Source organism: Solea solea, chromosome 10 (genome assembly GCF_958295425.1).
Source record: "Solea solea chromosome 10, fSolSol10.1, whole genome shotgun sequence".
In the NCBI taxonomy this organism is placed as follows: Eukaryota; Metazoa; Chordata; class Actinopteri; order Pleuronectiformes; family Soleidae; genus Solea; species Solea solea.
In genome coordinates, this window is record NC_081143.1 from 11497293 (window position 1) to 11520053 (window position 22761).

Here is a 22761-nt window from a genome sequence, read left to right on the forward strand (position 1 = left end):
TTGTCCTTTCTTTCATCCTATGGACCTCTGGACGTCACATGAACCTTTGTTGGATTCAGTGTGTCAAAATTCACTGCACACTTTAAATGTGATCGACTCATATCTCAAAACTTGAGAGACTGTATATATCTGAACCTTATAATTCCCCCGACTTACTTTTTACAAGTTTGTAAATAGGTGGCGAGGACATTATTCCCGACCTGCAGTTTCCTGACATCCTTAACTTTCTGATTAACTTCCTTTCACCTTACTCCAGAAAGTCACTGATAGAGCCTGGAGGGAAACAAATGGACACAATCTGGCTTTGGAACGGTAAGTGTTTTTGGTAAATCTAGTCTGAGTCCATGATTTACCAAGCGGTAACCACAAAATATATTGCTAGTGTTTGTTTCCAGTGCTCCATTTTCTTCAGCTCACTTCACTTTTGTGATGAAGACAGCGTTTCAGAGTTGTTGTCTAGTATATACATCTGTAGAGGTGAACAGCATCATTTCCTGCCAGACTGCGTTACCTTGGTTGTGTGATATCAGTTACCTAATAATCTCAGTTAGAAATAATCTATTTCTAACCGGTCTGTCAATACTTCCATGTCTAGATATGCAGATTTCCTAAATATCCTTGTTCACTGTAACAGAACCATTCACTGTGAAGACTGTAGTGTTGTGTAATATTTGTCTGTGGGCTCCTGCAGTGACCACTGACCTCTCTGGTCTGTGTCCTGAGGCTGTTTCACGTGAAGCATGAGAGGAAAAGCTTCAGTCTCTCTGTGAGGCTGAGCAGCAGAGAGCACTAATGAATGAATGAATGAATGGAGACTGCTCTCTGCAATTAGTCTGTTTTCCTGCAGCTTTATTCATCCAATTGTTTTTTAAGTGCTTTACTCCAAAACACTTATCTAGGCATTAGTGAAAACAGTCAGGTAGAAATAATGTTATACTAATAACAACAACAACTAGACTATAGGTATATGACATGACATGATAAATGATATGATATGAATTTTATTTTCGGAAAATTCCCTTTCACACATCAATAATATTAGATTTCTGAACACTATCAATTACTATGATGTACTGTATTTTGTGAGTTTGATTAGGAAGAAGTTGAGCCCAAAGGCAACATCTGGAAATATGGAGTTTTTCCATTTGAGCCTTCGACAAATATACTGTCCCTGTTCACATCAAAACAACATGTACATTAAATTCCCGCTTTCTTGTCTGTCTCTCCAAACAGACAGTATGCTGAATTGTGACAGCTGATACTGTTTATGTCGCAATGCCATACAGCTTCTGGTTTTCATAAGAATCAATATGCCATAATGAGTTGGGCCCTTTAATAAAGCCAGAAGAGACACTTTATTCTCAAAAGTGTACTTTCTTTTCTTCCGTATGGCCATAATACTCCGTCATGGGACACACGTTTTGATTTCCATCAATGCCTCCCAGTAGGGTGTGAAATCAGTTTCAACACTCCTGTGACGTGACATGAAAAGTATTTACTCATAAACAGTGCCAGTGTTAAGGATGTGCAGCCAGCAGATGTGATATTTAACAAGAATTCATTAAAAAACACAGTGGTGTAGACAGAGGGGAGTGTGATATCCCAGTCTCACTTGCCAAAACTGGCATGTAATGCAGTGCTGCAAATCAGATTTCACCCACTAATGGAATTATTGTGAGTCCAGAGACAGAAATGAAAATCTTCAGCATCATAAACCCGTCCCCCCCCCCCCAAAAAAAAAAAAACAACATTCTGATATTTGTCGGTGAATAAAAATGGTGATACTACATGTCATCTCAACGTCAGGAGCAGAGACGGCAGACTTCAGCTGCAGGATTCAATAATCACTTGCTACCATCAGCAAGTACAATATATCCCATAATACACGCAATGTCATTCAGTTTATCTTTGGAACATAGACACGCTCTGGGATGCATTCTTGTGAACACTCATGCACCTACTGACGCGTACACACCAGAAGTCATGCTCAAAGGTAGCACACACACACACACACACACACACACACACATCTTCCCCTGTTTTCACCTGAGGCAACTGCCGCAAATCACTGCTCTAATGCAAAATCCACTGAACCATAATTGAAAATGACTTTGGAGAATTGCCACATTGAGATGGAAAGATATTGTATCTGTGTAGGTGTTTCTGTGGGAGAGTTGTTGGTGTAAAAAAAACACAACCCACAAGAACAGGAGACGGTGAAGCAGGAAGAGAAAAAAAATATGTGACTTCAAAAGACGGAAAAAGAAGAATGCTTATGTGCATATCTATGTGTGTGTGTGTGTGTGTACATGAATGTGTATTAAAGGAATAATGCTAATACTGATACATGGAGGCTTGCTCTCAGTGAAACACAAGGAAAAAGAGATGTTTGCCACTTAGAAAAATACTGTTTTATATGTTTTATCAATGACTGCATTTCTACACCTAATTCATGGTCTTCTCATCGATTATCACACTCTGGCAGCAGCAGCACACATTAAGTTAGTGTGTTTGCAGAAGTGATGACATTTACAAGGTTTCTTGAATGCATGTTAAAGCTGCTCTTCTGAGCTCAACCTGCTGTAGATCAAGCAGCAGTGATGACATTTACCAGGGTCTTTGAATGCATCACCTTAGCTGCTCCCGTTAGCTCAACATACATGTGCCCTGCATTGCTTGTTGTACGTACGCAGAACAAACATCGAGTCATAATTACTAGTGGTGCTGTGGTCACTGCACACTGTTTCTCTCCACTGTTGACGCAAGATTCCATGCAGAACAATAAGCAAGTAAGATCAGGCGAAGCGGCTTGATTTAGTCCTTGGATTTTTGTAATTGGACCTGAAAAGTCCTTGAAAAGTACTTGAATTTGATGTCAACAAAGGAACCCTGAGTCACAAAGTCCATACAGAAAATCATCGATTTTATATCACTACAAACACGAGTTGCTGATCCACTGCTTCCTCCTTCAGTAAGTTCAAATGGGTTTTATGACAAACTTAGTGACATAAATTTACCAAAATGAGGTACCAGTGGACCAGCGTGTCCTGTGTCAGGTATCAAGTGGAGTAGTTTCTAGTCTCCAGACAGAAAAGGCTGTTTAACAGCAAGCGACATGCCAAACTGACTTTAAATATATTAGGTTATTTTGTGAAGTATCCAAAAATCCCTGTTTCTGTAATAGTGGGATATACAATGAAAGGGGAGTAAAAAAAAGCAAGATTGTGTGATGTGTGAAAAATGTGGTTGCTAGCTGCATGTAAAGTCTACACAAGACGATCCAGTGGCGTAAAGCACCGCATTTCAAACAACAACCATGTGTGAGCGTGATCCATGTAAACAAGCAAAGCAGAAAGAAGAAAGAGCAGAGGAGGTGATATACAGAAACAATAAGAATATAAAAACATGGTATCATCAGGCCTTACCAACTATAGCCTTGACCGCATCATTGCACCATGTCAGACAAACGCAGTGGTGGAGGATGGAGCAGCCAGAGTGGGACAGAAATGCTGACTTCCAAAGATCGCTCTCCGTGACAACATTTGTCGTGTCACCCACTCCCTGTCCGTGTTCCCCTTCAACAATGACAGCATATATCTTTCTCATGCCTGCCCACCGCTGTCTGGAGTGCTTTTGAACCGAATAAATCTTTAAATAAAGTATGAAAGTTTAAAAAAGAAAAAAAAAAAATCCTCCCAGACATGATGACTTTTTAATGAGGTACAAAAGGACTTTTTGAGGTAACAAAAGAATCTGCTCGTCACATCGTCCTCTTTTTCACCACAAACGTCGACCACTGACCCGATCCATATATCGTCTTATGACTTAGTCATCGTACAGGGCCTGTTGTTTTTTTCCACTTCCTCTCTGCCTCATCCTGAGGTTAAAACAACCAGAAGCTTATCTCTCACTCCGGCACACACGCACCTCCTCTGCAGTGTGTGCATCTGTCAGCCACACAAGTCTGGTGGGCAAAGAACAACCAGAAGTGACTTTGCTTCATTATTCAGGTCCTGAAAGAAAAAAAAAAAAAAAAAAAAAAAATCTGTGGAGAGACGATTACAGAGTGTCTTCTAAAGAGTGGCAGTGGCACCACAGTGGCTGGTAAGTTCAAGTCCAACGAGGCCTCTGGAGTGTCGTTAGTGATCATATCTGACATGCTGAGGTCACGGGGAAATGGACGTCCATGTGCTAAAAGAAGGTTGAAGGTGAAGGTGGTGAAAGTATTTGTCAAAGGTGGTGGATTCATGTGTTCAGAGGTCCAACATGTATAAAGATATATGAATAGAATAGAATATCGTTATTGTCATTGTAACACATAACAAAGTGCATTTACTTAGTGCAAAAGTCAAATAAATTGCAAAATATAACAAATACAAATAGATTCTGAATGAAAATGGTGGAAATAAAACACATAAAAGGAAAGTCTACTTTCAGTATTATAAGTGCAATATTGCACAATCCCTGCAGACAGGTGTCACAACTGCATGTGTGAGTGATTTATTTGTTTATATGTGCTTATATAACACTGCAACATTCATAGATGTGGAAATGCACATTTATTATTTATTACCTGTACTGTCTTTGCTACTGTAATACCGTAAATGTCCCCATCGTGGGACTAATAAAGGATTATCTTATCTTATCAAAGTATGTATGTATGCATGCATGGGCATTTCTGCCGCTGCAGTCAATTTAAGAAGGGAATGAGCTTCAGACGGCTTTTAAAATTCAATTAAGTTTTATTATCAGATGTCGTTTTTCTATCTGAAGTATTTTATGACTCTTGTAACTGTTTCCCCTCATCTATTTTTCTCTGTATTGTATCTGTGTGTGTTGTTTGTCTTTGATTGTTCTTTGTTCCCTGGTCTCTCTTGGGGCGAGATTTCAATCTAAATGAGGCTTCCTTCCTCCATAAAGATTAAATATGTAAACCCATACTCATTTTTTTTTTGTTTGATTTTTAAGTAGTTCCTCCTCCAAAATGAATGCATAAGAGGAAGAGAGAAAAAAAAAAAAATACTGAATCCATAAACTATTAAATCCTGTTTCACAAAAGCCTGAAAACGAACGACATCTATTCTTTTCAAATTGATAGTTCAGAGAGTTCGCATGACACACTCTATAATCACTGCAACATACCAGTAACAACACAACCCCAAGCCGTTCATGTGTTCATGACATTTCACAGAGGAGCGCTTCATAAGCAGCTCCCAGGTTACTGTTGCATTTTCTCAGCATTCAGGCATCAAGCATGTGTTTGGCCGATGAGGCAGCGAGTACGCTTCGTCATTAGTGGATTTGTTGTTTGAAACAGTTGAGGCAATGGTCTCAAGCGTTAGCAAATACGAAGCAGGTGTCAGTTATGGAGGAGACTTACTGACTGTATATCCACCTTATACGTGGATCAGGCTGGTGCTGCAGTGCACGAGCAGCCTGTAGTTTGTATTTCACCTGATGCTGAAACTAAAACCCAAGCTTGGTGATGTGGGACACCGAGGCTCTGACTTACGTCTCTACGTCTGCCTTCAAATAAATCAGATTGAACTCCTTTAACACACAACTGAGCTCATTGCTGTGTAAATACTGATTCACCACTGAGCTGAGCTTCACCGTCTGCAGTGATTGACTACATTTCATTATTTTATTGGATTAGTATTTGGGAAATACAGACACTGTTGCATTGCATTATTCTTTTTGCTTATTTTACAACACTCCATCTTTCAAAACTGGAATAAATCAAACAAACATCTATTCAATATTCCTTGTTTTCATAGCAGTGAAATAACACAAGGGGGAATCGGGTGTTGCATGACATGTCATGTAAATAATACAAGACATCTTTAGGAGTAAACTGTAGATTATGCAATTACATCATTGTGAGTTTTGAAAAGTTTATAATGACAAATTATTATCTAATATTCTAATATAATGTTCTGTACTTCTCTTTAATTTAAAGTTTTTATTTCTTCCATATAAAAATGGTAATAATGTTCACTTTAGTAAACATACATTAGATCTCCACTTTTGTGTCTTTATTACTTTAAAACAGTAAAGAAACTAACTTTGAGTACACAATCAAAGAAGACCGCAAGAAGAAAATACAAAAAAAAATAAATAAATACATGACACTTTATATATTTAAGATCCCAAAGTCAATGAGAATCATTTGAGAAATGTCGATGTCACCGTGCTTTTTCTCCAGAAACACTTTAGTGACCGGAAATCATGAGGCCAATGCAACATTTATGCATATTTCAAGGGTGTGAAGTTGAAATCTTTGTTTACGAATAATAAATAAGAAAAAAAACAGCCCTGGTGTCTTCATAGCATTCACAGACATAAATGGACAGTTTCGGATGATAAAAACATAAGGAAAGCTGTGAATCTTTAAAGGCAAGTGGACATTGTTGCATATAGAAAAACATGAGGAATAATAAAGTAGTGTATTTTGGAGGAAAAGTAAAGAAGCAAAAAAAAAGAAGAAATATGAAAGAAATCTATTAAGTCAACTAGTTTGCTGTAAGAGCACATTTTGAAGATAAAGGCAGAGTTTACATATTTTCAACTCACTCCACTTAATAACCATCTAACTATTTATCAATAAAACCAGGTGTGTGCTTGACTTCTTTTTAATAAGGCGTCATTTCATTGGACCACTTTTGTTCGTCCATACTGTGAGAAATATTTGCTATATTTATAAAACCAACCACCTTATAAGTGAGGTGTATATTCTCTCTGAACTGTATCTAATCCACTGTCCCACTTTCTGTGAGTGCAGACCTACTGGGAGGTTGTTAGAGGTGTAGAACACAGACGCGGGGGTCAGGTGTACTTTCACACCTCATTTCCTCCAACGTATTTATCCCGTGGCATTTGGAAACGCGGAGATACTCCGAGAAAAAAAAAGAGAAACGGTTTACTTTATAAAACTGTTTGAAGTGCTAAAATGGAAACTGTGAAAAATAACATCTCTCTTATTTAACTCTGCCTCCTATAGTGCACAGATCTCTATACACTGTATATATATTTGTTTTCCAGTGGTGTCACAATGTCATCATGATTTATATCTGACATAACTCCTTTGGATTCACACCCTTCACACGCTTGTCAATGGAGACAACAGCTTTAAATCATCGCCTCCTTCTCAGCCAGCGTTTCACAGAGAGGAACGCCTCGCCAAGTAAGTGTTAGGGCCGGGGTACTCAATTAAAATTCAAAGAGGTCCGGTGACTAAAATGTCCTCGCAGCAGACGTCCGAACCTCATAATGTCTCAATTGCATCCAACACCTGTAAATAAATCAACAGTGCACATTTTCTTATCATTTCTATAGGATACTTTTAATATGATGTAGTAATCGTTGTCCGTGCCATAAAATGAGTCCTGTAGCTAGCACAATGAACTTGTGGCCGACATTGCAAGTAAAAGAAAACATGACCAAATTCTCTGTTAATACAATAAATAATAAGTGCCTTTCTTTTCTACTTCTACTTCAGTCTGTAGCCACGACCGTCGGGAGAGAAAAAAAAAAAACAAAACAATGAAGATTATTACATTTTTGTCATAAATATATCACAAGTTGGTTACGCATCCGGATAGAACCATAACTTGGTCCGTGCCCAGACCGAAGTCCATGACACGTATTGTACTTAAGTATCAAAAGTCATTTTCTGGTATAAAATGTGATTAAGTTTTAGAAGTAAAAGTATTAGAAAAGTGAGGCGTTAGGATTGAGCCATGGTGGCTCAGTGGTAGGGCCAGTTGTCTTTCATCTGGAAGGTTGCGGGTTTAATTCCTCACACTTAAACCCATGTTGTGGCGTGTGAATGTGAGTGAACGATGTGTGAATGGGTGAAAAATGTAATATAAATACAAACTGTTCTTCCCCTGATTTTATTTGGTAGTAACGAGTAACAGAGATAGTAAGAGGAAAATGTAGTGAAAGTGAAACTAAATAACAAAGTAAAGTTCAGATACATGAAAAGTACTAATTACTAAAAACTTTCCTTCTGTGATATGACAAATAACACAATTCACGAGCCGTTAGCTGTAACCAGACTCCTTATTTTCTTTTTATTTTATAGCAATTCTATTCTTCATTTTTAGTAGCATTTGCCTTGGTTGTACAAAAGTTTTCATGTTCATTTTCAATGTTTATGTTATAGTTCCCTTTTAGAGTTTTATCCACATTTTTATAACTCTGGCTCTTGTTTTTGTACGATTTACAGGCACAGAAAACTTTGCTGTTAAACTTAGAATAAAATGGTTCCAATTAGGACCAAATACATTCTGGAATAATGAATGTATTGCTATAATAATTCAATCTAAACAAATAAACAATCTAAACTACTGTCAGATTGTATTTAACTCATACTGTGTTACTTTAACACTTGAAAAGTTAAATTTGACATTTTTTTTAGGATTAGGTTCTAAGTTGTGTTAAATGGGCTCTTACTTTAACGCTAGCATTTTTACTGTGTGGGTTTTCTAAACTTTCATATTTATTTTAAAAATGTTTTTATTAATTACAAAATAATTAATAACTTCAATGTCCTATTTTAATGAGATTTGTTTCTATTTGTGCACATTATTTCATAGGTGTTAACCCAAGTCTTCTTAGTTGTATTCTATATTACTTTTTATTTGGACAGCACTTTGTGCTTAAGCTGTAAAAGTAAAATGACTTTCATTATAAATGGCACCGGTGCCCAACCCACATAATGTGCTATACTTCCTCTTCTGTTTGGGAACGTAATTTACAATATTTACATCATGTTTTACTGAAGAAGAAATTAAAGTAGCGACTGAGATCATTAACTCGTAAGGTTTATTTATGTTATTAATCAATTAGGTAGGTTTATTTATGTTATAAATCAGTCATTTTCAGTAGACTTCCACCCAAACTGACTTATTTAAGCAGCCCTGATGACTATTCAACAAACTTTTACCTCCCAGTTAGACTCCATCTGTCCTTCTTCTACCGCTTTATCCTCCACATGAGGGCCACAAGAGTCACACCCTGGACAGTTACCAGTTAGACTCATCCAAAATAAATAATAATACATCCAGTTTTTATGCAGTCTATGATCGCAGAACATATGAACCTCTGGCGGTGGCACTGACTGCAATTGGAAATAAACAAACACATGTACCTACAGTGGCTTTGTCAGCCACGCCAGCAGCCACATCACCAGCCACCTCCGTCCAGCGCGACACTTCGGGGAAGTGATGTCAGAATTCTGTCTTCCACGGAAACATTTGTGTCAGTTCAGATAAGCTTTACTCTCAGGCTTAGCCACTGCTGTCTGTTGACAAACAGGACATTTTGTACATTTGCCGTGTGTTCTCTACCTCTTCTGTCTTTATGTCAAATCATTAGAGATGCAGCTATTATTATTGTAATCGTTTATAATAACAACATGTGGACAGTATTGTGGATCTAATATTAATTGTGCCTGTGATATCTTAAGAATACAAACTTCAAACTTCCATTTCCTGTTGGATAAGGCCGCCTTACACTAAGATAAGGCAGTGAAGACGTTCTTAAGATACTGTAGGTGCACATTAATAGGTGGGGCATTTGTTAAGCACATGTATACAAACTACATTTTTAATCACAGGATGTCTGATGAGACGGATCTGATTAGGGAAAGGCAAAACACGCCAGAGAGACGCCCTTGAAGCACAGTAAACATATTTAGCCTTCAGACGTAAAGTCTCATGATGGAATCCACCATTTGCTGTTATGACAGGAAGAAAAAAAAGAAGTGTGTGCCTCAGGATATGAAGGAAAAAAGCCCAAGAGTGTGTAATTAAAAAGGAAGGAATTTAAATATTGTGAGAAGGGAACGCAGTAAATGACCTCTTCCATAACACCAAGGTTGATTTATGCCTTAACTGCAAGGTAAAGCACCGAGGGAAAACAAAGAGGTTGCAGTAAATCATGTGAAAATAATTTTAGAGTACATGATATTTAGTATTTTTCTCAAGGTCTGGCTTTTAAAAGTTAACATAAAAATGTTTGATATGTACAGCCGCATTTGCAAATATTTAGATCAAGACTGGATGCTGGTAAATGACCAGTGATCCAGTTTTTGTTTTTCTATTAATTGCTGTGTTTGAAGGACTTCAGATAAATATTGTTTTTATTGCTTTGCTTTGGCCGTATTTTCTGCAAACATGATTTGCCACCGGTGCTAACCTTAAAGGCAACATAGACCGGAAGCTCTAATTAACGCTGCGTTTGTGTATGTATCTGCGTCATTACCTCGTTTATGAAACCCTAAAGTTTCAGAACAAACAGTTCAGCCACTGCTGAGAAAATAGGGTTTTATTGTTTTCCTGGGCTCTGCGAAGCGGATCGGCACTTCCCTATGCTGATGATGTCATCAGAAAACCTCACCACTCCTCTCACCACCGTAGCGCCTCCTGGTGCGGGCACTAGTCCGGGCACATCCGGTTGTGTACATTCAACCGCAGAAGAAGAGCTGCTGAGATGCAGAGCATCCACCGTGCCAGAGGGGGAGCTGTGTATCTGAGAGCTGGCCTAACAATTACGTCACTTCCAGGTACCTGGCCAATCACAGGACAGTGGGAAAGCTCTCGTTGGCTGGCCAATCACAGCACAGTCCACTTTCTGGGGGTGTGATTTTGGTCTGAAACAGCAGAGCGTCAGTGAGGAGATATTTTGATCGGCTCGTTTGCAGCGACTAGGAGGTTTTTAACCATGAAAACAAGTTAATATATGTAAGTAGACCTCCATAACTAACATATATGTGCGATACAAGCATTCGATGTCACCTTTAAGGTCAGAGTGTGCTCAGGCCACATTTCAATCCAGCACTTTAAAGGGATAGTTCAGCTTTTTGATAGTGTAGGTGCTAAAATTACTGTTCATCAATCATAAATACCCTCGTACTTTGTTCACATATTAGGGTATTAGAATATATTCAGTCATGTAATACTGCCTAAAACCCAGAAGTAAATTAGTCACAAAGATCAGTGACTGAAATGATAAGAACCCAATATTTAAAGGAATACTTCACCGATTTGCATTCAGCTTTGTATTACTAGAATAGGGGTAGTATTTGTGATAAAATGTGCTTCCCAACCTCAGTTTCCCCTGAGTCGAGAAATATCTTGATTCTTTTTTGTTACGTGCCCAACAGTGACACTTGGTAATATCGTTAGTAGGCCGAGTGATGCAGAGGTAAAGGATATGAACATTCTCATATCATATACTCCACTGTAAACTGAGTGAACTGAGTCAAATGGATCTGATTATGATGATAAATGATTTCACTTTAGTCAAGGCATTATTTAAATGTAATATACATAAGCACCATATTGATGAATTCCTAGAATTGTGTGTAAAGACATGTGTACACACAGTTTAAATACAGATTTCCTCGTCCAAATAACATGTAGTCTAACTGATTTGCTCAGATATCATATATACATAGTATACACAGTAGCGTTAACTTACTTTTCCATATTTTTCAAATATTGTTCATGTATATATATATATAGTGTGATATTAGGACTAGCTGACAGCAGCTGGGTCAGTCACATCCTCCACTGAGCGCTGTCACAGAGGGGCTTTTAAAAAGTTCTGGGGAGCCCAGCTTGGTGACGCTTTGAGGGGAAATACTAAGTCCAATTGGAAAAGGTCACAGACATCAGGTGGGTCTCTGTGAGAGAGAAGGCCCCTTATTATAGGCACTGACCTGTGAAATATCACACAGCCTGTGAGCATGCTCAGCAAAATGATGCAATTTGAGAGGATGTCACTCCTGGATGAGGTCGTTGCCAGGTGATCTGTCTCGTCTCCTGTCTCTCTTTCTGTCTCTCTCTCTCTGTGTGTAATGGTTTTCTGTATTTAGGTGAGGGAATCCTCTCCAACAATGTTGACCCCGCAAATCATATATTACTTTTTTTCTCCTTTGACAGTGTTTTAACTAACATTGAATGTCTGTCTATACCGTACTTATATCAAAAGTGAAGATTGTTTGCTTTATAGAATACTTTTATATATAGTGTATATATACTGTGCACTATACTCTGTAGTGCCATACTTCATTGTCTATTTTTTCATGAAATTTGAACATTAAAAAAATATAAAAATAAAAATAAAAAGACATTATATGCTCTTGAGGATAGGGCCGTCACTTATTATAAAAAAAATTATATAATATTTATAGCGTGGGGTGTAAACTTCCCATTCAAGCCGTAATGACCTGTTTGAAATTCATGCTGCAGTCTCATGCAGTCACCATTCCCCTATAGTAGTACCCCTTAGGATCAATTATTGTCTGTCACTTTAACGTGATAAATAAAAAATAAATACAATTTATATTTAAGTGCTCAAACACACGTTTAATTAACCCAGCACATGGAGCTTACGTGGAACATTTACTCTCACACACTTGTACGAAAATTGGTCAGAAACTGTAAATGTTCATCTGTAGCAGAGATGTTTACAATGTTTGCATATAAATATGATTAATCTGCCTCATTCATAAATATGATTTATTAAGTCTTTCACATGCTACACACATTAAGTGGATATTTATTTATCAAACTCATGCTCCTTAGACATTGCTGATCCATCTATTCAAAATAATATTAGGTTTTAGGGAATTGGCAGCAAAAAAAAAAGTAATAAATATGCATATATTTACTTTTGTCGTGATTTATTTTATGAACTGGGACGTGATGTTTGCCATACTTAAACAGTCTGTGAAACACTGCTTTAATAAACCGACTGCTATAATAAAAACACTTCCCTCTAGTTGTCTGATACTTGATAATCACTGTCATCTTCTGTGACACTCATTTCAGGGAGTTAACCTCATTACGAAGATTTATTTCATGCCAAATATCATTACAAGTGGAAGACGAGCGAAAGGAATGCTCTGTCATTCATTTGCTGAAGACATAAATAAGAGCAATTGAATCACAATACGTTGACTCAAACACCTGATCATTTGGTATCTGTAGCACAAACGTGACAAGGACCACAGCAAAGTTTCCCGCGAGGAAAAAAAAAAAAAAAAAAGTTTATGTCCATTGGTGGTAAAGCGTTTCACATTGACAGAGTAATACAATGAGGGAGAGTTCTTCATTTTCACACATATTGATTGATCTCAGACCGCATAGATAACACCACTTCAGCCGGGAGCTGCAACATTTCCACTGGAGCCACTGCAGACAAACGCCCTGCCACGACGAATAAATTCACACACGAGTGCCGATCCCAGTTAAGAAAAAAAACCTCAAACCGAAGCAGGTCAGAGGACGTGACATGAAGAGGCAGTCTCTAATCCGTCCTGAGGACAGACTGTGTCCATGCAGCTCAAGAATCAGAACCAGAATGTCTTTATTGTCAATCACTACAACAGAATTTGTAGAAAAACGATGTCTATATGAGAATAAATATGAGTCTTTGAGGAAGGATGGTGTTAAACGTCAAGCTTAAGTTCACAAACAGCAGCCTCACATATCATAGCTCGCCGGCTGCTCCAGAAGAGGGAGGGCAGCATGGAGAGTTGTTAGCTGTGTACACAAACTGGTGTGTGTCTAACACAGGTGTGAGGCTTGAATGATGTGAGCCCAGACCGGTTTCTGCTGATAGAGGTTGTTATTGATAGAGGCATTCACTGTAGAGGATCTACAGACGCCATGAGGTCCTGCAGCTTTCCTCAGGTTCATCACCCTCAGCAGGTGCCTCACCTTATTCCTCATGCTGTTAGCAGCCGAGGGGCTTGCTGGATTTGTAGTTGGCGGTGTAGAAATGGGATTTATTCATACTTAGAGCAATCTGCATGTGATCAAATCAACCAGGACAGATGGGGAGTGTGCGGACTACACAAGATGGGATTACTTGGATGTTCATGGTCTGAATAGAGAATCCAAACACAACAACACTTGTATATGTACAATACCATTATAGGACTACATGGAATAGGATTTAAATGTACAATGATAGGTTTGTGTCTCAAACTTGCGGCTCCAATCAATTTCATGTGGCCCACCACTCAATATGAAGTTACTTCTGTATGTTTGTTTTTTGTTTGTTTTGAGTAATAAATTACTTTTGCTTAATATACATATATATTTTTTTTATTGTTAACAATATATAGGTCCCTATCAACACCAGCCCCCCTGAACAGCCCCCCAAAAAGTTGGAATTTTTTTTCACTTCACTGGCCCCCTACCGGCCAGACAAGATGCTCAGTGGCCCCCAGGTCATTTGAGTTGAGACCCCTGTAGAGTATCTGGATGGTGACACTATTTATGAAGCGGCTGTGAGCAAGACAAACTCACGTCAGCAATGCCAGTTGTGGCTGACACTAAGTGACCCAGTTGCAGCCTCCCACCCAGTTACCAAGTTGAAATAAACTTCAATGTCATTTTTTTTTTTTTTTATTTGTCTTCCATATCAGTCACTGCATGTTATGGAGCCTGTTGACATCTGCCTGTCAAGCTCACGGACACTAATCAAAGGAGACGCTGAGTTCACTTAATTATAGCAAAACCTTTCGCTCAAGAAAGAACGTCCACATGGAGCCGCCTGAAATTTCAAAGCTGCCTATAAGTAATTTACCCCACCAGTTGAATTAAAAGTGATCCAACAACAGTAGACAAATGACCAAAGTTACAAGAAGAAATAAAAGTACCATGAGAAATACATAAATTAATACTAAACAAATAAAATACAAAGTCACAAGGATGTCAGTCTATGAAAATGGGTTTCAAGAAGTGATTTAAAAGGCGCCACCGATACTGCGAGCATAGTTGAACTGGGATTCAAACCGGTGACCACTTCACCGCCATGTAGTCCTGTGCATCGTACATCTCTAATAATAAAAATGTGTATTTCTAATTAGAGCAAGAGCCGACTCAAAGTTGTTGGAACACAGAATAAAGACAAAAGGACTGTACTTTTTCTACTTTAAAATGCAGTGGTACAAAAACAGATCGACATCATCTCATAGCACACGGTACTCCAGGAACATACTGTGAGCACAGCTCAGTCAATTAACTCCTTGCATAGAGCTGAGAAAACAACAGCTGGGCCTGTTTTTGTAGGATATGTCACATTTGTATGGCGAAAGGAGGGTAAAAATAACCAGACTTTGTTGTTGGCATTCATTTACCCAAGTTTGAAAACAAGCAAATGGGTACAAGGCTTGTCTCATTTGATACATGTCTCATCCACAGAAGGACAATACTCCAGAGAAGAGAGAGTCTGAACAACTTTGACCAATTGTTTTGGTGGGTTGATTTATTGTCAACAAATGAGTCACATTCATTTCAGTCCACTCCACGTCACACACACACACACACATACGGTTCCTTTAAAAACTATGCACAGCCTGACTGATCAGCTATCATTGTTTAAGGTCATGGTGTTCATTAAAATTGACAGACTGACTGGACAATAGTTTGATGCTTTGCCACTGCTCTGACCTTTGCCAAAATAGAGGGGGGGGGGGGGGGGGGAGCGGCCGTGTTAGAGCTGCCGTTTGTGATGTTTTGAAGTGATAAAGACTCTCTCCAGCTGCTCTTCTTCAAACTCCATCAGAGCTGTGATCTCAATTAGCCAGCAACAGAGAGACAAATCATAGACCCGAGCTGACATGAGACTGTCAGGTTCCTACTTGCTGCCAAGGGATGTCTAAAAAAAAAGTAGTCGTGTGCTAGACTTCCTTTCATGTTTACTGCTCCTCTCACCCCTTTATCAAATGGCCTTCCCTCAATTTCATCTACTTCTATCCTCCGTATCTCAAATTCTCTTTAATGTGTGTTAAATTGGAAAGTGGAATTTCAGGCGTGGACAGACAGCTGCTCCCCTCAGAGCAGGCTCGTGGGTGAGTGACAGGGATGGGAGTGCAGCCAGTAACACTGATCTCCAACCCAAGCGATATGTCCCCCCGTTCTCTCACACCATGGATAAGTTACTTCACCTGATTGTGTCTTCCCTGCAGAGTTGAACTGTCACGGTGTGTTTAGCTCCGATGGCCATGCCACGATTTATGTATGTGATTCCAATCATCACTTATTGGGGTTGCAAAGAAATTGCAGTGGGGCAGAGGATAACTCAGAATGTTGACACTGCTGATCTACCAGAGACTAGACAAGTCTGAAGACCATGCTCAGCAAATTTGGGTGAGCACGACCTTATCCTGGTAGCAAGAGCACAATTCTTCTGGCCGTGACTCTTAATTGACATAATAAGTTTCAAATTCAAAATCACAAAACTTTGTTTGTCCCCAGGGGGATTGGGTGAATAGTGAGATGAGTGTGAGGGTTGTTGCGGGTGGAATTGGGCAGCAACAAGGGCAGCAACAAGGGCGGGTTTCAGTGCAGGGAGGTGTCAAGCCTCAACTCAAAGGCTTCTCTACCTTGAACAGCCCCGCGGACAAAGGTCGCTCTCCTCTGTGTCCTGCATCCTGGATAGCAGAGCCAGCGTCCTGAGGGGAGCCACTCAATCTCTGGGAACAGAGCATGGGGGGTCCTGGAGAATCCTGCATGCTGTCCTCAGTCTGCTGCTTACACGGGGATGAAAGTGCTCTAAGTGGATGTCCAACGATTTTGCATGACGGGTTCTGTGCTATAGGCTGATGGAGTGTTCATGCTGTCTCTTCTGTCTCTTCTGCCATCCTCGTCGACCCCATCGGGTGCTGTAGCCGGTCTATCTCCATGCCGGTGCGAGGAGTCCCCACTCTGGGGCTGTCTGTTGATGCTGGCTGCTGTTCTGGATCCTCATGCCGAGGTGAGCTGCTGTGAGCTGGATGACAAGCCAACATGCTAACGGCTGCTGATTAGCCTGTTAGGTGTTGTAGCCTGTTAGCTGCTAGTCGCTAGGCCCTGCCGCTATGTCAGGCTGCCTGACATTGATTAGCCTTTAAGCTACTGTAGTCTGTTAGCTGCTGGCTGCTGTTCTGGATCCTCATGCCAAGGTGAGCTGCTGTGAGCTGGATGACAAGCCAACATGCTAACAGCTGCTGATTAGCCTGTTAGGTGTTGTAGCCTGTTAGCTGCTAGTCGCTAGGCCCTACCGCTATGTCAGGCTGCCTGACATTGATTAGCCTTTTAGCGACTGTAGTCTGTTAGCTGCTAGCTGCCAGGTCCTGTGGCTTTGTCACGCTGCCACCTGTAGAGCTGCTGCTTCAAAAGTCTTTTAACACTAGAAATCTGCCTTGAGACGGTGACAATGAAACTCATACTCATGCTGTTCCTGGTATGTTTTGTTTTGGTGAACTGGAACTATACGTCAAAACTGTGATGGTACACAAAAATGTGCTCCATCTCAGTTTTAAATCATTTTAAGCTGGTTCAGCTATTGTGTATTTCTGTCCTAAAAAAAAGAGTTTTACACTCAATGATGCTTTACTGTTCCACCTGGTCAAGTCAAATAATGACGATAAATTGTCAGTACTTTTTATCCCACTTGTACTTCTACTGTCAGGCAATCTTCAAAAAAACGTTTCATGCTTCCCTCCTATACTCTATGTCTATTAGTTGACTATTTGAATTTCTTGCCCTGAAACTTGAGGGTCAGTCCCTCACAGTCATGGGCTGTTATAGACCTCCCTCAGCCTGCAGTGAGGCCCTCACCTTCTTGTTGCAGGGTTAATCTCAAATGAGCGTCTTCTAGTGGGGGATCTAAATCTTGACTGGTTGACTGTATCGTCAGACAGCCGGAAATCAGTATGAGACAGTCAAACTCGACGTAACATAAAATATCCCAGCTTGATCTTATTATAACAAGTGTCCCCCATAAGTAAACTGGCATAGATGTTTTTGCAAATGACCTAAGTGATCATTTTTGCTGTCGTTCACTAATAGGAATTTCAAACTTCCTAAAACGAAGCCTCAAATTCTACATAAAAGACAAAGACTGAAACATTTTAATGAGCAAGCCTTTGTACATGATTTGTCTAACTTCAAGTAGTATTTTGTTTTTTTTTGACGATGTCGAACTGGCTTGGAGGTACTTCTATCATGAATTCTTGAGACTCATTAATAAATGTGCACCCTTTTATTAATTGAGGGTGAAAGGGGCGAAACAATCTTTAGTTTTTTTCCAGAAAAGAATGTTCTTAAAGACAGGGCTGCTGCCTCGGCCAGGGGAAGGTAAAGTAAGACAGAGATAGACTGGCTCCATTTTCGACAGCTGCAAAACAAATGTAGCAAGTCAGAGTTGTACGTCAGTGAAGTCTTCTTCTGACTCTTCACCAGCAAATCAACTTCCAAATTTCTTAGTCAAAGATTATATTAATCGGATTAACTGATCAGCAATGCTGAATTACCTTAAAGAACAAGCAGATTTGTACACAAATATTTAAACCCTGATTTAAATAAAAAACATTTCCAACAGAAAACAATAATTCGAAAATCTGTACTTTGCACTTTACACCTGTCTCTACCTCTGAGGTTCACATAGCATAAAAAATTGCAAAAGTCTGGAAGACCACTTTTATACTTATTACTGCCAATTTCTAATTTATGTATCCTGGTGAAAACTTAAAAAAATAATTAAATTAATCAGTAATCAACTGAAGAAATTCTTAAATTTCAACAACATTTTTACTACCACCTTATAAAGTTTCATACTAAGCAAAGCATATTGAGATTGTAATTCATATACAACAACTTCCTTTCTTACTACTAATAAGCAATAATTCTGAGGTTATTGAGGGAAAACTCTTAGTTAATAGCTTACTGGTTGTATAATAAGGCCATGCAGAATAAGGCATTAATAAGTACTTCAAAATGAAGAGCCAATATGTTACTAATATGCATGCTAATAAGCAACTAATTAATGATGAATATGTTGTGTATGTATGTTCCCTAATCTAAAGTGTTACCACACTTTTTATTAAGGCTCTGGATTCTAAACAACACTGTGCAGCCCTTTTTTATCTATTTGTCAAAGGCATTTGATACTGTTGAATCTTAACTGCTCAAACCAAATCGATAGAATTAGTTTCCAGCTACTATAGTATCTGGGCATTATTGATCAATGGCTTTCATTTAAAGCACACATTGTACACCTGATATGAAAACTGAAAGTGAAGCTTGGCCTCTACTATCGAAATAAATCTTCCATAAGTCTCCCTCAGATCTCAGAAACTTCTTGCATCAGCCACCGTCTTACCTTTGATTGGTTATGGTGACTTCTTGTATACGAGTGCTCCAGCCAAATGTCTCCAGTCTTTGAATTCTGTCGAGCACTGTGCCCTGCATTTCATAACTGGTTGCAATCACTTCACACATCACTGTGAACTATATCTGAGATCTGGCTGGCCTTTGTTGCGTGTACGCAGATATACACACACTGACTGACTCAGATTTATATGGCTCTTCTTGGATAAGTTCCCTCCTATGTATGTATCTTTCTGCAACACCACGACCCCTTACGCTTCAGTGACATCTTTCCTTTGACTGTTCCACATGTTCGGACTGAACTTGTCAATGGGTCTTTTACCTGGTTCAATAAAGATGTGTATTTGTGTAAAAGCTGGGACTCTGATCAAACTTGTGAATCTTGGTACAGATTGAAAGATGTACTTTAGAAATCTAGCAAACTTCCTGTTACCTGGTGAAACATCACCACGACAAAACACCAGAAACACACCCTTTAAATAACCTTCAACAGCTTTTAATGACAAAGTGAAGTCTTAAAACTACACTGGCCAAATTTGTGATAAATCAGAGGAGATATTTCAAGTATGATACGTTGTTGGCTTATTCAGGCTGTTGTGGCTGTGTGTGGTTCTTACACATGCTACTGAGGCCCTTGTTTGTTAAATGAATAAATTGCCAATATGTCTTGTTTCTTCAGACTTCAATCATCCAAGAGACAATTGCAAAATAAGCTGTTTGTCATTGGCAGGGAAGAGTTGGCAAGTTTTTCATGGGCGCAACCCACATACTCAACTCTGCTGCTCAACCCACAAATGTATGTTCCTTACAAATGTGGCAAAATTTCAAAGAGAAATAAACAGGCGTTACAACGCTTTACGCTGTTGTGCCAATAAGCATTGTTACAACAAAGAAATAATCAACCAAACACAACTGTTACAAATCAAGTGAGAAATAGGCATTTTTTCTCATAGACTTACACAAACACCAACCTAAATGACATTTAGGATATTACAGGTTTTAAACACTTCTTAACTTAACTCTTCACTTTTGCTTGTACCAGTACTTCAGATTGAGAATTCCCAAGCTTGGACACCTACTTGCTTAGTTACAGTTGCTATGTCAAGATGACAATATTGCAGTATGGGGGAGGGATTTTGGAGCATGATCAAATACCTAAAAGTCTCTTAAAAAAACTGTCCAAAATAGCCAGGGAGCAGGTTTCCTGTGTATGCGATCATCTCCCAACTGAAGCAAAGGAATAACAGACTGTTATACAACCTATTCAGATGTGAAAATAGGTTGCATGCAGTTTCAACTCAGCAGGGATGTGTTACACATCTTTTTTTTTTTACTTGTGTGTTTTTACACTTTACAACATAGCTTCAGAGGTGTGTGTGTTAGTGAGGTACAACAGTTAAAACTGAAGAAAATAATGGAAAATATCCTCCTGCACCAACTGACCTGAGTGTAGTGTCTGACAAGGCATGACCAGGTGCATTCCAACATGTCAAGCAACGTGGACAAGGCTGGTGAGCCGAAAGATGTTTCCAACTGTCTTGTTTTGTCTTAAGATTTGTCTTATAATGATGCTCTTAGAATTGTTGAAGTATCCAAGGTGGGCAAAAGTTACATCTAATGTTCTCACTTATCAGGCTATACTCAAGATACTTTATGTATACATGTATGTGTAGGTTATCTGAGTCAAGAAAAACAACTCTATGTATTTTATCAGTTTGGACAGATTGAATGTATGATTTTATGTGTGTAAGGTTTTGTGTGTGTAGGTTTGTATAATATGTTGTACATGCGTGTACAGTGAGTCTGTGAAAGTTATATTTTATATGGAGCCAAGAAACCAGAAAAGATTCACTTTAAAGAAGCTGAAATAAGACAAGAGAAGCAATGATTTTACCCAAGTAATGGTTGCAGCCATGGTCTTAAGTTCTTCAGACAAATAATTTCAACTTGACAAGCAAGACAATGAGGAAGTAACAGCAGTGCAGCTTCATTCAACTGTTTTTCTGACACAGCGTTTATGCCACTGTTATATACAGTACTCAGTAGGAAGTAAGAAGTTTAAATTGGAGCACCCCTTGCATTTGTAATTCCAATCCCATTTTTGGCACATTTTCACAATTCAATATGACTGCTGCTAGTATAAACATTGTTTAATGTTTATATTAAAACATTAAACACTCATTTTTTTTTAGCGCTTCTGTCTTTTTTGTGTCATGTGTTTTTTTGTGTGTGAATTAAATACCATATAATAAGAATATCAGGTAAAATAGATGTGTTTGGTAGTTAGCTATAACATCATGTTATGTGAAGACTTGCGCAAGGCGGAATGCACTTAACTCAGGTGTGACATCATTCTCAGCTCCAATTACAATTTCCAAGGTATTATATAGGTATTAATAGTTGACCACTATTGGTCAACAACAGAACTCTATAACCTGCTATTTCATGACAGGAAGCGCATAAACAAGGCCTCATCTTAAGCTTGCTGCCAAAAGCTTCACAATTTAATGACTTCTTCATAATTTTCAAAGCAAGACAATGGTAGTTAGAGGTTGTGTAATTGGCCCCAGGTTCCTTTTCCCTGGGGCCCTTAAAGTGCTATACTGTTAATAGGCCCAGAGGAGCTGGTGAGAACAAGATAGTTACTGCAGAGAGATGGGAAAAGACACTGATACTTGAAGTGAATGAAGGAGTGGGCAATTATACAACCATCAACATCAAAATGATGGAGACATCCAACCAATCAGAGCATCATCATGCAAAGCTAATTCTCATCTCTGGCTCTCCGAGCTCTAGGTAAAGTGCTCAAAGAGACTGACATAAATATGTCATGAATGTATAATTCTGTCTGTACTCACCTCCAAAGAGTGCTCTCTGTGACGCTGCCAATATGGAAGTCATACAGCTTGGTGAGAATCAGGATCACCTGTAGAGACATGGAATTTAACATCACACTTTAGAAGGAAATCAAAGCAAAGTATTTGAGGCAGTGAAATCATCATCATTTTTTTCTGCTGCTTACAAATGTGTGTGAGATTCCTAAACAACTATCCTGGATAATGGAGGGGCATACGTTAAGTCACACTTTCTCTCTTCCATCTCACTCTCAAAACACACTGGAGCTTTCCCTTTATGTAATTGTGTACTGTAATGTAATCATCTGTGATGGTATATCTGCACTTGTTACCTGACCTGTTGTTTGACCTGCTTCAGTGTCATATTCTAGTTCAAATACAGGTCAGAGAACATTAGCTCAGTTGTTTGTTTACTCTAAATGAAACCAATGTGGCCTGCATCACTTCAGGCCTTGAACAAAATATCTAAATTGAATTCCCACCAACAACATTTAGGTTCTGGGAGCGATAGATTAGCATGCTGGGAGGAAGTAATTTATATAATTAGCAGTGTTAAACTAATGCTGCATACAAAACTTCTTCTCTTTTTTTCAGATTGAACATGCTGCCATCAACGCCCCTGTGGAAAAGTCGGATCCAAAAGTCTGTGTTCACAGCGTTGCTTTTTGGAGCGATAATCAGCAGGCGGACACTGTTAAGCACTGAAGTCCTCAGAGTGGATCACAAAACAT

General features: G+C 39.0%; 1 protein-coding gene across 2 annotated transcripts in view; it reads right to left on the reverse strand.

Annotated features, from left to right (window-relative positions):
• sorcs3a (sortilin related VPS10 domain containing receptor 3a) overlaps window positions 1–22761 on the reverse strand; it is a 265119-nt gene that overhangs the window by 136000 nt on the left and 106358 nt on the right. For both annotated transcript variants that reach the window (XM_058641383.1, XM_058641384.1), the window contains exon 2: window positions 22034–22101. In XM_058641383.1, the coding sequence (XP_058497366.1) occupies window positions 22034–22101 (68 nt within the window). The remainder of the gene's footprint in view (window positions 1–22033; window positions 22102–22761) is intronic.